The 18,563-nt window shown below is 33.2% G+C and overlaps 1 protein-coding gene across 3 annotated transcripts in view; it reads right to left on the bottom strand.

Annotated features, from left to right (window-relative positions):
- Positions 1-18,563, bottom strand: part of USP8 (ubiquitin specific peptidase 8) — a 51,587-nt gene that overhangs the window by 10,673 nt on the left and 22,351 nt on the right. For all 3 annotated transcript variants that reach the window (XM_081049895.1, XM_081049897.1, XM_081049896.1), the window contains 7 exons: positions 15,793-15,835; positions 13,872-14,016; positions 10,102-10,264; positions 7,761-7,905; positions 7,227-7,453; positions 3,664-4,245; positions 1,460-1,537 (listed from right to left, as the gene is read on the bottom strand). In XM_081049895.1, the coding sequence (XP_080906021.1) occupies positions 1,460-1,537; positions 3,664-4,245; positions 7,227-7,453; positions 7,761-7,905; positions 10,102-10,264; positions 13,872-14,016; positions 15,793-15,835 (1,383 nt within the window). The remainder of the gene's footprint in view (positions 1-1,459; positions 1,538-3,663; positions 4,246-7,226; positions 7,454-7,760; positions 7,906-10,101; positions 10,265-13,871; positions 14,017-15,792; positions 15,836-18,563) is intronic.

The following is an 18,563-nucleotide window of genomic DNA, read 5'->3' as shown; positions in this document are numbered from 1 at the left end:
TCTTTAAAAAAACAGACAATTCCACTTCTAGTTATCAACCCAAAAGAAAACATATTTGCACACAAAAACCTGTACATAAATCTTAATAGCAGCACTATTCATAATAGCCCCAAAGTAGAAGCAATCCAAATGTCCATCAACTGGTGAATGAGTAAAACGTATATCCATACAAGGAAAAATTGCTTAGCAATACAAAGGAATAAACTACTGATACATGCTACAACATAGAGGAATCTCAAAAAATTAGGCTAGGTGAAAGAATCATATGCAAAAGATTATATATATATATATCCACACATATATATATATATATATATCTACATCTATATCTACCTATCTAAATTTACAGAATTTCATATCTATCTATCTATCTATCTACCTACCTACCTACCTACCTACCTACCTACCTACCTATCTATCTATCTAAATTTACAGAATTTCATTTATATGAAATGTTCAGAGGAGGCAAATCTATGGAGAAAGAGTACAGAATTGCCTAGGGCTTAAGGGTAGGAGCAGGTAGTGACTACAATTGGGCACAGAGATCTATTTGGTGTGATAGAAATGTTCTAAAATTGGATTGAGTGAATAACTGAAATCACTGACCTGTACACTAAATGGGTGAATTTTATGGTATGCATATTATACTTAAATAAATCTCTTATAACAAAGGCAAAGATGTCTTATAAAAGGCCTAAGTATTTTAAAAATTGTGGTGAAATTCACTTAAGATAAAATTTACCATCTTAACCATTTTTAAGTGTACAGGTAAGTGGCATTCACATTGTTGTGCAACCAATCTCCAGAACTCTTCGTCTTGCAATACTGAAACTCTATACCCATTTAAACAACAACTCCCCACTGCCCCCATCCCTGGACGTCTGGAAATCACTACTCTAGCACTTGTCTCCATGAATTTGATTACTCTAGGTACCCTATGTATGAATCATACAGGATTTGTCCCTTAGTGACTGGTTTATTTTCACTTAACATAATGTCCTCAAGATTTATCCATGTTGCACCACGTATCAGAATTTTCTTCCTTTTTAGGGCAAATCATATTCCATTGTTTGTACACATCATATTTGATTATACATTCACCTGCTGATGTACACTTGGGTTGCTTCCATCTTTTAACTATTGTGAATAATAGTGCTATGAAAATGAATATATAAATCTCTCTTTCAATTCTTTTGGGTATATATCCAGAAGTAGAATTGCTGGATCATTTGTAAGGCCTCAGTATTTTTTAATTTCATAAAATGAATAGAATATACTGTTGTGCTTTAAATAAGAACAGCAGATAATCAGGTAAAAACAAACAAGAGACGGCTACTAAATAGATCAAGGATTCCCTCAGAGAGCAGGCCTTAAGTATGGAGAGTGACCACCTGGTGATGACAGCCCCAAGGTCATAACCCATGCTTGTCCCCCACCCAGTGAACTAACTACTACTTACTTTATTTCTTTCCGTGTCTTCAGTATTCTCTCTAAACGTTCCAGTCTTTAGAATTCCACTGTCTGGTTGTCCTTTAATCTTAACAGGTGTAAAATTATTAAAATTTGAGATGTGAAAGAAAACTTTCATTTCCCCCCAATATAAACCTACCTATCACTAGCTAATACAAACAAATCCATCAGACTGAAAACGTAAAAGGAGAAAAAAAATGAAGCCTCTAAAAAGTGTATGCAATTTTACTAGAGAAATATATACTTTTAAATGAAAAGCAGTAGAGTCCATGTGGGATTTCCTAATATTAAAGATAAAGAACTAAGAAACTATGATGACTCACTAAGGCAGGGGTGTCTAACTTTTTTCAGCGTTTTTCACCAAGGGCCACATGTGGTAAAATACACAAACAACCGGGCCACTCACTCGAGGTGAAGTACGTATTGCCTCACCTGGTTTATTTAAGTAAACCAAATATATTTTTGGAATTTGCTGCGGGCCAATTAACAACGGATTGCGGACTGCAGTTGGCCCACGGGCCACAGTTTTGACACCCCTGCACTAGGGGAAAAACTAGATGCAAACCACAGTGGGTTGTGCACTGATTGATAATACATGGGCAAGTAGAAGATGCTTGCGTCAGTGTGTTCTCACCATGACCTCTTGAACACTATCCTTTAATTTAAATCTCACATGATTTTGGTTACCTTGAAAAGTGGTCATGCTCCAAAAAAATTAATGTATTAAAGAGAATGAAGAGCTTATAGAATTTTATACAGAGCAATATTCAAAAGTACAAAGTTGTGTTTTTACATCCTTGGAATCTATCAGTTTCTTTAAAAAATTCAATTTAATTTTTTGGTTTATTTAAAAAGTAACTATAGTAAAGTAAAAAGTTTTAAAAATTTGTAATAATTTTAATGTAATTTATTCCAGAATAAATTACGTATTTTGCCCACTTTTAAAAGGATCACACAATGAATGCAATCTTAACTTTTTTTCAATGTGTTATAAAGTAAAACATCAAAAACTGTACAATTATCACAATCTCGGGGTTTAGAACAGTAAGGATATTTGGCACCTATGTTAAATGACCCCAGAAATATGAATGCTTCTGAATACCGTGTTTCCCTGAAAATAAGACTTAACCAGACAATCAGCTCTAATGCATCTTTTGGAGCAAAAATTAGTAATAAGATCCGGTTTTATTTTACTATAACTTCTTACAGTAAAATAATAGCGGGTCTTATATAATGTAATATAGTATAATATAAGACCGGGTCTTATATTAATTTTTGCTCCAAAAGACACATTACAGCTGATGGTGTGGCCAGGTCTTATTTTCGGGGAAATATGGTACCTGCCTTTCAGTATATCAAGTTTTGATTCTCCTATGATTAAGTTTTAGTACATAGGCTTCATTTCCCTAACTTTGGGTGTTTAGAAAGGTTTTTGTATGGCAGCTATATTTTTGATGGTCAAGGTTACCAAATAAGTGTTCCCTGATAAGTGAGGCATTAATATGAATTGTACTGCTCCTTGAGAAGTATAAAAATTGACAATCTGCAATTACGGTGTTTCCCCTTCCATCAAAAGTCATTTTTACACTACCAAAAATGTATTTTCATTTACATGTACATAAAAAGGACTCTGCTGTTATAAAAACTTATTTATTGTTCAAAAGGCAAAGGCATTGTTAATTGCATAATAAAGAAAAAAAAGAAAATCATGCATGGTATTATTTGGTTAAAACAGAATGACAAAAAAGGTCCCCAAAAGTTATGGGAATCAATTTTGGGGGATAGCCTAGGGTAGAGAAAGGCAACATTAATGGGGTTATTGCCAAAATTATTGATTACATGAAGCAACAAACAAAATGACAGACCTGACCAAAAAACAAAAAAAATCATTATACACAAAGACAAATGTTAGGCCATCTCGATGTCACTGATTTGGGACATACTCTAAGCAGATACAAACTCTATCATATAAGCATTTGCACCTAATTCCTCCATACTGAAAGGAATAGTGTATTTTACTCTAGTCTTTTGATGATCATACATCAAACATAAAAAAAACGCCTTAAAATGTCTGCCCTGTTTATGCAGTGCTACTGGGTCATCTTTTTCATTTAGTTGGCATTTAGTTTTTCATTTAGTTGGGTATATTCTATTTCATTTAGTTGGCAATCTGTACTGTTTGCTTCTGCTTACCTTGGCTGAACTTGAGTCTCCTGCTACAGAGGCGTGGGGCCTATCTCCTGCTGACCTTTTCTGCACCTCAGGGGTTGAACACCTTTCCCCCCTGTCTTCCACAGACTTCTTGGCATCGGTCGTTTCATGATCACTTTTACTTTGTCTTTTTACTCCCGTTATTTCTCTGCCCCTCTTTGCTGGGGTTTCTTTATCTTCTTTCTTGGCCTGTTCACTTTCTCTCTTCTCCATTTCTTCTGCCTTTTGTTGCTTCTCTGGGATTTCATTTTCTTCAGCTTCTTGTTTCTTTCTGCCTTTTTGTTCTTGTTCTTCCCTTCTCAGTTTCTCTTTCTGTTCCTCTTGCTGTCTTTCTCGAAGTTCTTTTTCTTGTTTGTTTTTCTCCATTAGAAGAGCAGTTTCTGCATGAATACGAGCTTTTTCTTCATCTGTTAACATGGCAGTTGGAGGGGGAAATACTGGCTTTGTGGAACGATCAGGAACAACTTTTCCATTCTCAGGAGACTGTTGCTCATGATCTGTACTTTCAGATGCTATTCTATGATCTTCAGGCAATCTGACTGCTGGTTTTTTAGTACGATCAATCTATATCAACAAAAAAAGAACAAAACATACTTTTGTCAAAATCCAGGAACACAACCTCAGTTCTTGAAAGCAAGTTGTGATAAAAGAACCACCGTTTTGTGGAGACAACATCTGCCAGAATATCTATTTGTAAATTACTCAATGTCAAAATTTCTCATAAGGCACTGGCACTTACTTCTTCTTGATTCCACACTGTCAGTATACTCTGGTGTGTTCTGTGTATGGAAGAGTTCATTCTGAAGCATAAAACCTAGCCCTGGGAATACCTAGACTTAAGTGCCATTTCCACATATTCAATTGCCTACTCCATGTGAGTGTTTCACATATACCACAAACCTAATATGGCCAAAATTAAATTCATGATTTCCTCCACCCCTTATCTCATGGGTGTAACCACTATCCAAATAGTTGCTCAAACCAGAAAACTGAATTTCCTGTGTTCTCTCCCTGCCCTTCTGCAGTCTGATGATTTTCCTCCTGTATCTGTCCTTTCATCTCCATCAGCACCAAGTCCATGCCTACATTCTCTACATAGCTTCCAACAAGTCACCCCATCTCTTCTCTTGCCTTCCTTCTAATCTATTTCTCCACATTGTAGCCAGAGTAATCATTATAAAACACAAATCTGACCATGTTCCTCACCTACTTAAAACCCTATTTTAAATAGCCACTCAGATTACATCTAAAATCCTTACCGTGCCCTGTATGGTTTTACCTCTGCCTATTACTTCAATCTTAGCTCACACCATTTTAGATACCAGCCATACTTTCCTTTTATTTTTTAAAATTTCTCCAAAGATGCCATGCTCCTTATCAACTCAGGCTGTTCATCTAGATAATACCCACCACCACATTAGATCTTGGTGTGAATACCTCTCCCGTAGAAAAGACTGCTGATCCCTAAAACGAGCCCAGTCACCTGATATATACTCTCCTAATAGTATACTTTTCCTAATGTTACTTATTGGGATTCTGATTAAACAACTTTAATTATTTGTTTAAAATCTTTCTTCCCTCCTGGAGTAAGTTCCAGGAGGGTATAGACTGTACCTAACATGTAGTAAATAAACATGTTGCTGAGGAAATGAATAAAATATTCCATAACAACTTTTATAAGAGATAGGATGCTACTTACAAGTTGAGTTATAAACTATCTAAATTCCTGATTTAATGAGTCAAAAGTTATACTTGAATTTAACAGCATACTAACCCTACAAAATTGTTAGAAATGACCCTAACATAATTTCTTAAGAATACAGTTTACTGAAACAAAAATGAGAACTTATAAGAATATCTGCCATTAACAACATGCATAGTGTTCTTATAAAATGAATTCCATGTTTTCCCACTAGAAAATAATACTATAGGAAGAAAAGTGAAGGAGAAATCACTCCTTGGTTCTTCACTTCTTTTAGCCCCTTCACTTCAAAAAAAAGGATCCCCCCCCAACTCGTTTTCTACATTTGAGAATAAAGTAGGAAGAACCACTATACAGATGAGGTTAACTATAAAAGGTTGGATAGGAACCAGAATAAATGTTTACATCCCCATTTTGGTAACCCAATCTATTTTTCCTTCATCTTAAAAGCATACAAGCTATGATCATTTTATTTTGAGGTTTAAAATTCTTTAGTGCTTTCCTTGGGCCTATAGGATAAAATTCCAATTTGATGCAAGTCTGTCTTGTCCATCTTTCCAATCTTATCTACTATCAGTTGCCTTTCTCTAACAGAGAGTTGTGTCCAAGCATGTCAGAACTACTCTCGGGTCCTTTTAGTCATACAAATTTCTACTGTCGTTTCCATCCTCAAATCCTACTATACTCTCAAAGCCCAGATAAAAACTCCATAAAGAACTCCTTGATACCCTGTCAGAATTTCTCTCCTTGCTCTGTTTTCCAGTGATTATTAGAGCAATTATGATATTCTGCCTTATGCTATGGCTGATTTTGTACAAATCTCTCCTCGTAAACATCAGACAGAATCCATGGCTTAATTATACTTGTAAATCTTCATGTTGTATTTCATATAGAAAATCCTCAAAATATCTTTGACAAATTTCACATATTTCAAAGTCACAAAGGTATTAGGGTTCAAATAACATACTGATTTACATTGAAAGAAAGTACAATAACATAAGCTTTTTAAAAAAATTCTTAAATTTACATTTTAAGAAAAGTTGTTTAATCAAGTACTTAGTTCTTAAAATTTAATCTGAAATATTGAAAGCAGAAGATTTTAAAAACATGAATGAACCACCTCATTTTATAACAAAAAAGGACTAAATTTTCTATTCTTAGCCTGCCCCACAAATCAAATGTCATCCACTTCAAATGTGAAATACTCTTTTAAATATATCTGAGGGGAAAAAAAATTAAAAATGAATGCTAAAAAAATCTCATTGGAAAACGTATAGGGGAGAATTAGTCAAACTTCCCTTACATAAAAATCTAATGAAGAAGAAAAGGTTGCAATTTTTTTTAAATTGTAATATCTTGGTAATTTAAAATCTTTTCAATAATAGATAAAACACGCCTGTTATTTACGTGTCAAATTCTAAGGAAATGAAACTAAAGTGCTGTTTCAAAACCAAAATACTGACATCATATATCTATCATCTCTAAGCCAAATTATTTGGGAAAATACTATGGGTTAAATAACACAAAAAACAAAGAAAAACCAACTTGAAAGTGTTCAAGTTCACTGTTGTAATGCAATCTTTTATTGATACTGCCTGTAGTAAATGGACCGCCAGCTGGGTTAAAAATCCTTCAAATTATCTGTTTTAATGTTGCTGTGGCAATAGAACTGAATTATAATGAAAATTTTTTATAGTAAAAAAGGTACCAAAATATATAGATTCTTCTCACTGATATTTTTCTTTTTAAAATATTACATATATAAAACTTCATTTCTATATTATATATTTAATGTAATATTTTTTTAAAAAGAGACAAAGTTAAAAGAAAATCAAGAACATACCTGTGGAAAGTTCTTTACAATAGGCACTGGCTGAATTATGGGTGAAACATCAGATCTACTAGAAGCAGCTATTTGTTCAACTGGCATTGATATATTCAGTGGTCCCATTCTCTCATCTTGATCATTTATCAATTCTATATTTTCATCTACTTCTATAGGAGGAGGTGGCATCTGTGCAGTAGGTTTAGAAGGAACTGATTCTTCCAGTGAGGGATAAGTAAAATCCACTAAAATTCCCAAAAGAATAATGATAAATTGAGAGAACAGCAAACCCCATAAACAGTACTGATATACCTCAGGCATGTTATACGTGATAGTTAATGTAAACTAAATGAGGCAGCAACAACAGTCTGACAGAATTGAACAGTAACTTCCAGGCTGTAGACATCTTGTATTTTTTATGCCTGGAAACAAACTGCTATCTAACAGGACAAATGCACACACAACCAAGAACATTACCTTAAAAACATAAATAATTTGTTTTAAAGTTTATTTTACTGAAGTAATTGTAAACAAAAATTTTCACATACATACATGAGATAAACACCTCTTCATTCTTGCCTCGTGAGGGTGGAGTGACTTTAGCATTTGTTGTGTACTGGGGAAAACAAAGGAGCCAGTTTTCATAGCCTCCTTCTAAAACCAAAGGCTCATTGCGCAGGACAGTTTTACTTTCCCACTATAAAATAAGGAAAGAGTGTTTTTAATATGGCAGCAGTCTCTTATACAACAGCTACAAATACAACAAATCTGAATTTTAAAATTACTCTCTTCACAATTCATTTTCTAAATAATTAAAAAAAAAGATAGCCAAATTAAAAATTCAACATTAAATGAAACAAATGGCTAGATCAGGTTTTTAAAACCATACAAGTAATCCATGATCTTAGAAGAGAAAAAAAACAAGTTAATATGTAATAAAAATCATCCATAACCTCACAACTCAGAGATAACACTTTTAACACTTCAGAGTTTATTCTTCATTTTCTACATAGAAATACTTTTTAAACTTCATTTTTACAAAACAATGAAACTTTTATGATGCTGCTTTTCTATTATATGAACGTCTTTTATTAATAAAGAGCTATGTATCATTTGTTATGACCACATAATATTCTATTTCATACACACATTTACATACATACACACACACACACACACACACATACACACATCAATCATTTGAACACTTATTGTTATTTTTCCCCATTTAATTACAAATTTACAAACAGTGCTGAGATAACACTGAAGACCCTTCCTTGTACATGCACACACCCAATCAACTCCATTAGAGAGAATCCCCAGAAGTGGAGTTGCTGCAAGACACATGAACATTTTTAGGCTCTTAATATATACTGCTAATCTTTGAAATGATCTTCAAAAAAATATATTTGTTATTTCTATAAGATAATTTCCTAGGAGTAAAACTGTTGGTTTAAAAATCTGGTAGATGCTGCCAAATTGCCCTTCAAAAAGACGATAGCAATTTATACACTTACCAATAGTGTATAAGAATGCCCATTATAAATCTTTGTAATTCTTACCAAACTGGTGGACATTAAATGTTATCTTGTTTTACTTAGTATTCATTAGTGAAACTGAACATCTTTTAATATGTTTATTAGCCATTTATATTCTGTGATTTAACGAATCTATAGAGTTTGCTATTTTCTTAGTAAACAGTGAGTGTATTCTGAATATTTAAGAAAATATATCTTTGTCATATATATTACGAACATCTGTCCTGATTGATTTTTACTTTATTTATAATTTTTTTTAATGATGTTTTTAACACAAATATACTGATGTTCCTTACCGATGTCCTGATTTAGGATCAAGATAGTATTTTTTCCTAGTATTTTTTCCTAGTTTATTGTTTCAATAGACATCTTTTTATCTTTGACCCACTTGGAATCTAGTGTGGTCTAAGAAATAGGGCAGGGGTCCCCTTTCTTTTACTTACTGGCTATCCAGCTGTGCCCAAACCATTCATTTCAATCCACCTTTTCCTCACTGATTTGTTATGTCATCTTCATCATACACTAAACTTTCATGTATCTTAGTTTGAACTGTATGAAATCGTCACTTTTGTAGGTCAAAACTAGTTGAATATTGGCAGTTTCACATTTCAACCTATATTTCGGTATCATTCCTTATTTTAAAGCACTAATTGTTTTAAAATTGCTCTCCTGGAGGGCAGTGTTTTATCAATTGACCCTCCTAACCAGCAGTCAGTGCCATCACTATTTAATCGTGTAACAAATTAAACTATTATTTTTTGACTTTGCTAATTTGATCAGTAAAAATGGCACTCACTGTTTCAATAGGCATTTCTCTGATTACTAGTAAAGTTGACCATTTTTTATGTTTCTGTCACTTGCATTACCTCTTCTGCTTATGTCTATCTTATTTTACCATTTTATCTTAAGTAATTTTCTTACTTATTTGTAAAAGCTCCTCGGATTTCAGGTATTCTAAATCACTGCCATATTTGTTGCAAAATCTTTCTGTTTGTTTTCTGCCTTCTAATCTTTTGGTAGTTTTTCACACCTAAGTTTTTATTTTATGAAGTCAAATCTATCGATCGTTTTTTCCTTAGTGACTTCTTCCTTTGCCTTTTTGTTTCATAATCTAATTCTTAAAACAAAAAATAACACTTTTTCAGACAATTTATATTTCTGAAAATTCTTATATCCTATAGAAAAGTTTACTGTTATTTGGTAATTCAAAGCTAGTTTTTTAAATTGAAATTTACAAAAAATCTACAACTAAAGCATAACGGATCTTCTTGTCCTTAACATAAACTAGTCAATATACCTTTCTACAACCAGAGAAGGCTTACAATTTCAGTAAGCTAACAAGGAAACTTGCTAACCTTGAAAAGTGCATCTTTCAGACTCCGTAGAGTTGTTCCAAGTTGTAAATCTTTTGTGGTACTAAACCAGTCAAGAAGTACCACATAATCCACATTCCCCCTCTTCTTCCATGTGTCTTTAGAGTCATCTGGGAGGTTTGTTTCAATCCAACTAGCAGTGACTCTGAAATGTATTAACATTTGTATTGAGGCAAAAGTAGATGAGAGGTCCTAATATACTCATAGAAGACACTGAGTTTTGTTCTACAGTCTGTATCACACCATAGCAAACTTTTAAGACAGATTCCTTTCTAAGGTCAGACTGTATGGTAAGATATTAAATACCCTACAATGTTTAACAATTTCACCACTGTATAAATTTGGAATATATTTTAGTATTTATTAGACACTAAAAGAAGTAGACTCAATTATGACCTTTTACAAAAACAGGGGCCAAAACTGAAAACAGAGGAAGTCGTCTGAGCACCTATCTCAGACAAGTATGAACAATTGGGAGATCACCTGGATAACATTATTTATATTTCCATTCTCTTATACCTATGCAGATAATTATTAGTTAACCAAATAGCCAAATTTATTTAACAAACACAGCATATACTATGTGCCAGATACTATGCTAAATGCTTTATTCTCATTGAACCTCACTGAATCCTCACAATGCTATAAAGTAGGCGTTGTTATCCCCATTTAATAGGTAGGGAAACTGAGGCACAAAGAGATTAAGTAACCTCTCCAAAGTTATAGCTACCAAGTGAAGCCAGAATTCACTCAGGCAATCTGGCTCATGGACACGCTCCTAGCTGCTATGCTGTGTTGCCTTTTACATCATAAACTGTGAATTATATCAACTCTATATTAAAGCATGCTATGCACCTCCCCTTTTGCTCACAGAAAAGCTAATGTTCTTACAATGGGCCTGCCTCCTGGCCTCTCCCCCAGATCCTGTTATCTCAATATACTCATCACTATGTACTTGTCCCATTATTCCACTGCACTCCACTCCAGCCACTGGCTTCCTTGTAATATCTGGTTTATCCATGTATGCTCCTGCCTAGGTGCCTCTGCTCTTACTGTCCCCTGGGTCTAAAACCCTCTGCCCTCAGATAACTGCCAACAGTCATTTCCCTCATCTCAAGATATGCTCAGCAGTAACTTCTCCATGAAGCCTTCCTGGATTAAAATTTTAATACCCACTCCAACACACATGCTTGACACACCCATCTCCGTAGCACTAATCAACAACAGACATACATTTTAAGTTTATTGTCTGTCTCACCTACCCCATCTCCCTGTTAATAAAATATAAGCTCCATGAAGCAAAGATTTTTGTCTGACCAATGGTTTAGCCCCAGCTAAATGGCTTAGAACCATAGTAACCCAGGCCATAAGTGCTCAGTAAATATCTGCTGAATAATTGAATGAATAATACAGATTTGCTTCTCCTGGTAAGTAACTCCGCATTATTACTAGCAAAGCACCCAGGCAAGCTGGCAGGACTGGTAAAACCTTTATTCATAAGTACAACTAAATGGTTTAGATTATTTAAAAGAAAAAAAATCCTGTTCCTATATAATAATGTTGGTTATTGCATCTATTAGGATATAAAGAAAAAAGAAGAAATATAAAATATTGTCACATAGTTTAATTCTCACTTCACATATTGAGATCAAAAGGATGCCTGGTCAACAAAGACTGAGAAAAATTGAAATGCGATGTTCTTAAGGACTATTTCTGCTCTAAGGATGTATTTGCCTAAATACTCTTTGTCTTAAAAGTCAAGATTAGTATCATGCAGAAAACACTTTGGAAAACAATAGTTATCAACCACAGTTTCCCAAACTTCACTCTTTCATGTATCATCTTCACACACCGCTGCATCTTTGCTCGACCTTGTTAATTATTTAATATTTTATTGAGTTAATTTATTTAATTGAAAGTCATCCTTTACTTAAACAATTTATTTAACAGGAAAACATGTATCTCTATATACATGGAAAAACAGCATCACATCCAATAAAGGATAATCCTAAAAATAAAACAGATCAATAAACTATGCTATATTCACACAACAGATCACTGTATAGTAATAAGAGTAAATGAATTACAATTGCACACAATAAAATAGATGAGTCACAAACATAAAGTTAAATACAAAAAGCCAGACATAAAAGACTATAGACTGTATGTTTCCATTTATACAAACTACAAAAATGAGTCTATACTGTTAAAAGTTGGTGGTTCCCTTGGGTGAGTAGGGATATGGGTAGTAACTGACAGGCGGCACGTGAGAGACTTCTGGAGTGATGATAATATTGTTTCTTGGTCCAGATGCTACCTAAATGGGTGCATTCAGTTTTTGAAAATTTACTAGGCTGAATACTTAGGATAGGAAGTATTCATAGGAATAAATGTATTCACAGCTACTTGATTAGACTAAGCACGCTAATCCCACATTTAGCATACTTACTAGCTTAGTGGGTCAGGGTAGAAGAATGATAGAGGGAATGGCAGAGCCCACCTTGTTTTGTAAAAAATTAAATCATCAAGCTGAACTGTTCAGTTTTAAAAAATCAGATAAACAAACAAACAAATGGCATATTTATAAAGCACTCTATTCTTCAGGTCAAACATTTATCAAGCGTCTGCAATGTGCCCCAAACTATGCACGTTTTATTACCTAATTTTTTATTAGGTAATAAAAAGTTTTACTTTTTATTTTATTTTATTTAAGTAAAATAATAATAGTTTATTATTATAAAACATAATATTTTATTTTATATAATATTTTAATATTTAATTTAATTTATTAAATTTATTATTAAATTTAATATTTAATATAGTATTTATTTTATGTTTTATTACCTAATTTAAAAAATGTATCTTCTTAATGTTAAGTTAGTCCTAGAATGGACCATAGATTTCAACGAATCCAGTCCCATAAACTGAGACCCAGAGAGGTTACATAATTTATACAATACTCAAAATAGTGAAAATAGGCCTAGATCTGGAATTTCAGATCTGTCACTGTTGTGACAGTTTCTAATGTACAATATTTCCATGGAAGTAACTTTAAATTATTTTATATGTTAAAGGCCTTATTATCGAAAAAGAGAAAGAAAATTTTTTTTAGTAAATCCATACTAGTGTGAGGCACTGTGCTAACTGTGTATTTGTATAAAATTTCTCTTTTAACTTCCCAAACTTCTGAGATAGGTACTATTATTACCCCAATTTTACAGATGGAAACATGGGCTGAAGAGACGTTAGGTAACTAGCTAGTAGTAAAGCAGCTAATAAGAGACAGTTATAACCTGATTACAGTGCCTCTGTTCTTTCTTAATTATTTAGCTATACTGCTTCTCCTTCAAAAGTATTTGTGTACTCTTTTTACCACAGATAAAACTATGGGAAATTTCAAAATAAAAAAACAATTCAATTAGTTCACAATTTTAGTCAATTTGGTATATATGCTTCAGAAGTTCATAAATAAAAACTAGTATGAGAACTTCGTCAACAAACAGCTGAAGAGAGAGGGCACACAAAGGCAGCTTCATTTCTTTTCTAGTAAGACTCCAAATGTCACAGACAGGAGAAAACAGTCAGACTGGAAGGTCCTTTACCCTTTGGAAAGGATAAGGTATGCCATTAAAGAGCAAAAAATGGAAAGGTCAACAGGACAAGGAAACATTATTTTATCACACGTAGATGCTAAGGAGTAATATTTACTGCTGTCCACAGTTTACCATTTATCTAAAAACACAATGACCCACCCTGGACTGACGGCTTCTTCAGGAACACTGAGAGAATTTAAAATATGGGAATCCTGATAATCCTGACTTCTTCGGGCATCCATTATAATCAGGCTGATTTTCTCATCCATCATCATTGTGTATAGTTCCTTTGCTGTGATTAATCCTTGAAACAGATAATATAAGTGAAAAGAAAAGTGAGATAATATAAGTGAAAAGAAACACGCAGTTCTGTGTGCTATCATATCACTAAACACAGGACAAGCATAGCTTTTTCTAAGATGTGAAGTGTACTGGGTGTCATATACTTGCTATCACATCATACTATTTATTACCTTTTAAACTAACATGAAATAGTGTGTTTTTGACATTTATCAAGACACTAGTTCAATGCTCTGTTTATAAAGACTTAAGTACTAAAACTTGCTGTTGAGGTTACAATTACATCTGGTGTTGGCATTGTTCTGGTATAAAGGAAATTAATATGTGTATTTCATGAAAATACTATTTAAAAATTAAGCCATTTGAAAAATGTCAACCAAGAAATATCTATGGCTCAAAAATTCTTGAAAGGTTCTATATTCTTCTTAAAGAGTCTCTGATGGGGTCTTAGGGGGCTATTTTAGATTTTCAAGTATCCTCAGAGTAACAAGCCAAAAGTTTGTTATTTGTGTTCCATGTCAGGAGTTGGCAAACTATGGCCACCTATTTTTATTGGCATAGGGCTACACTAATTTGTTTACATATTATCTATGGCTGCTTTTATGCTACAATAGCAGAACCACCGGGCCCCCAAGCCTAAAATATTTACTATATAGCCCTTTAATATATAGCCAAAACAAATATTCTCTATGTTGCTATTTTCCTTTTCCAGTTTCTACTACCTGAAGTGAAAGATCAAAACGCATAAGGGAGCTTAATTATGTAAAAAACTATTTCTTCTGCGTGAGCTGTGAGAAAAACAGTCATAGTATCTCCTAAGCTAAAATATCCAGCTGCTAATAACAATCCTACTTCCCTTTCTAACCATCAAGATCATTTTGACAACAAAACAGTCTAAACAGGTTCAGAACAAACCACTGAGAAAGGTAATATCTAAGTAGAATGACATACAAAGGAACATACAGATACAAACAAGTCTCAGAATTGATAACAGATTTCAGGAAAGTACCTTACTAAGTTTATTTTTAAAATTGTGTGGCAATATTTTAAATATTTTAGTGTTACACACAATTAATACATTTAAGTTAAAACTTTTTTGAGAGAAAAACTTAGGCAATTGTGTAAGTCTTATTCTTTCGGTGACACATTTGTGACTAGAGTATCAATACCACCTGTAGATAACATCAAAATTACTGGTTTGGATTTTTTTGACGAGAGTAAAGAAGCTTTTTAATAATTAAGTCTTCAACCTAGAGTCATAAATAGTAATAGTTAATACTTACATAAAGTTTACTACATGTTCTATGAGTTTCACATGTATTAACTCATTTAATCTTCACAATAACCCTATGAAACTGGTACTATTATTATCCCCACTTTACAGATGGAGAAATTAAGTTACAGAGGTTAAGTAACATGCTCAAGGTCACACAGAAATTCAGAGAAGGAGCCAATGTTCAAACCTCGGCAGTTTCACTTCTAAGAGTCCATGCTCTTGACCACTATGCTAAACTACATCTTGTGGGAAAAAAAAAAAAAAGCAAACAAATAGAAACTGTGGTTTTGATGCTTTCAAGTGCATACTATCATAAATATTCCCTATGATATATAAATTCAGAATACATTTTCAATATATTTGTACAGGCTAGGAAAAATACTAAAGCTTAAATACAGATTAGACACAAAATTAGGAGTCTCACTCTGTAAAGTCTGAAGCTTATTCTGATTAGAAGTCCTGAATAGTAATCTAAAAGAACTCTCTCTTTCTGTACCCACTTACCTTTCTCTGTGGACTCATTTTTTTCATTCTTTTCACCATTTATCTATTTCAGAGAAAAAAAAGTTTCAACTTTGATAGAAACAAAAATTTTCATAGAAACAAAAAGTTCAAATTTAATACTTCATTGAAACTGAAAGGCTATAGGAAAGAAATAAAGGGTGCAGAGTACTGGCATTTTATAAAAATGCAGATGAACAGTAATGGCCTTACCAAGTTACTCTGGCAATAGTTAACAGCTAAAATAACTAGCAGCATATTAGAATCACAACATTTCCTCAAAATTTTCTCCAGTTAATGTCCAAATATAATTTAAAAGCACAGATTGTTCCAGAAAATTTTACTTAATTTAATGAGAGAGTACTTCTTATATTGAACTAAAAATTGGGTTATTCCCAGGCACAAAATATTCAAAGTGGTGAAACGGAGAAAAACCTACAACAAAGAATACTCTACCTCCATCAAGGTTATCATTCAGAAAGGAGATAATTTCCTTCATTCACAAGCAAAAGCTAAAGTTCCACACCACTAAACCAACACTACAAGAAATGTTAAATGGACTTCTTTAAGTGGGGGGAAAAAAAACGGCTAAAAGTAAAAATGAGAGGATATCAGAAAGAAAAACATCTTGTTGATAAAGGCAAACGTTCAGTAAAAGTAGTGGATCAACCAATTATACAGCTAGAATGAAGGTTAAAAAACAAAGTAGTAAGATCAGGTGTAACTATAATAAATTAAGGGTCACATGCACACACACATACATACACATGCACACACAAAAGGAGTAAAATATGTCAAAAACATAAACATGGGAGAGCTTAGTAAAAAATGTAGGGCTTTCCAAATAGTATATGATTCTACTCATGAGGTACCCGTAATAGTCAAATGCATGCAGACAGAAGGTAGAATGATGGCCCCCAGGAGCTGAGGGGAGGGGACTTGGGGAGTTATTGTTTAATGGATATAGTTTTTATTTTGCAAGATGAAAAGAGTTCAGTAGTTGGACAGTAGTGATGGTTGCACAACAATGTGAATGTACTTAATATCACTGAACTGTGTACTTAAAAAATAGTTAAGGTGCTAAATTTTGTTCTGTGTATTTTACCACACAGACACACACAAAAGTAGGGCCCCTGTCTTCCAGTCTCTGTGGGAGGGTAAGAGCCTAACTTCCGTAAGTGACAATTACCAAACATGGATGACCTCTCACACTGACCAACCTCCCCTCCTAAGATACTCAAATACTTTTCCATTTTAGCTAACCAGCATTTAAAAATCCTCCTATATATTGTTTAAGAATTATTGAGCTCAATCTCTCTCCCATATTGCAATAGTCTTCCTTAAAATTTTTTTAAAAAAGGGATTTTAGAATATGATTATAAGTGACCATAAACTTAAAAGAGACCACAATAAACACTGCTTTTCATATATCAATCTCATGGTAACTACAAACCAAAAATGTATAATAGAATAATAGATACAAAAAAATAAAGAAAGGAACAAACACTAAAGAAAGTAATCAATGCACCAAAGAAAGGAACTATGAAAAACAACCAGAAAATAGTTAATAAGATGGCAATAACTATACAGCTAGTGATAATTACTTTGAATATAAATAGACTAAGTGGTCCAATCAAAAGACACAAGTTGGCTTAATGGGATAAAAAACAAGACCCAAGCATGTAATACCTACAAAAGACTCACTTCAAATTGAAAGAGACATACACAGACTGAAAGTGAAGGGATAGAAAAAGACATTTCAGACTAATGGAAACAAAATGAAAACTGGAGTAGCAGGATTTTACATCATACAAAGCAGATTTTGAAACAAAGACTATAACAAGAGACAAAGAAGGGCATTACATAGTAATAAAGGGACCAATCCAAGATGAGGATATAACACTTGTAAACATTTCACACCCAACACAGGACCATCTAATTACATAAAACAAACATTAACAAACATAAAGGGAGAGATAGAAAGTAATACAATAATAGTAGGGGGCTTTAATATTCCATTTGCAGTAATAAATGGAACATACAGACAGAAATTAACAAGCAAACAATGGCCTTAAACGACCCATTAGACCAGATGGACTTAATAGAAATTTTCAGTACATTCCACTCCAAAGGAGCAGAATACACATTCTTTTCAAGGGCACATGGAACATTTTCCAGGATAGACCACGTTAGGCCACAAAACAAGTCTCAATAAAATTAAGATTGAAATCGTATCAAGCATCTTCTCTGATCACAACAGTATGAAACAGAAATCAGTTACAAAAAGAAAACTAGAGAAAACCAAAAACATGTGGAGGCTTAACAACATGCTACTAAATAATCATGGGTTGACAAAGAATACAAGAAAATTAAAAAATTACTTAGACAAATGAAAATGGAAACACAATAATCCAAAAGCTATGGAACATGGGCAAAGCAGTTCTGAGAGGGAAATTCAGATACAGGCCTACCTCAAAAAACAAGATAAATTTCAAATAAACTTAGGTGTCTAACCTTACACCTAAAAGAACTAGAAAAAGAAGAATAAACAAAGCCCAAAGTGAGTAGAAGGAAGGAAATAATAAATAGCAAAGTCGAAATAAACAAAATAGAGACTGAAGAAAAATAAAACACAAAATGAAACTAAGAGCTGGTTCTTTGAAAAGATAAGCAAAATTGATAAAACTTTAGCCAGACTCATCACCAAAAACGAGAAGCCCAAATAAATAAAATCAAAAACGAAAGATGAGAGGCAACAACTGATACCACAGAAA

Source organism: Rhinolophus hipposideros, assembly GCF_964194185.1.
Source record: "Rhinolophus hipposideros genome assembly, chromosome: 5".
NCBI classification, from domain to species: domain Eukaryota; kingdom Metazoa; phylum Chordata; class Mammalia; order Chiroptera; family Rhinolophidae; genus Rhinolophus; species Rhinolophus hipposideros.
This window is presented reverse-complemented; position numbering and strand designations above follow the sequence as displayed.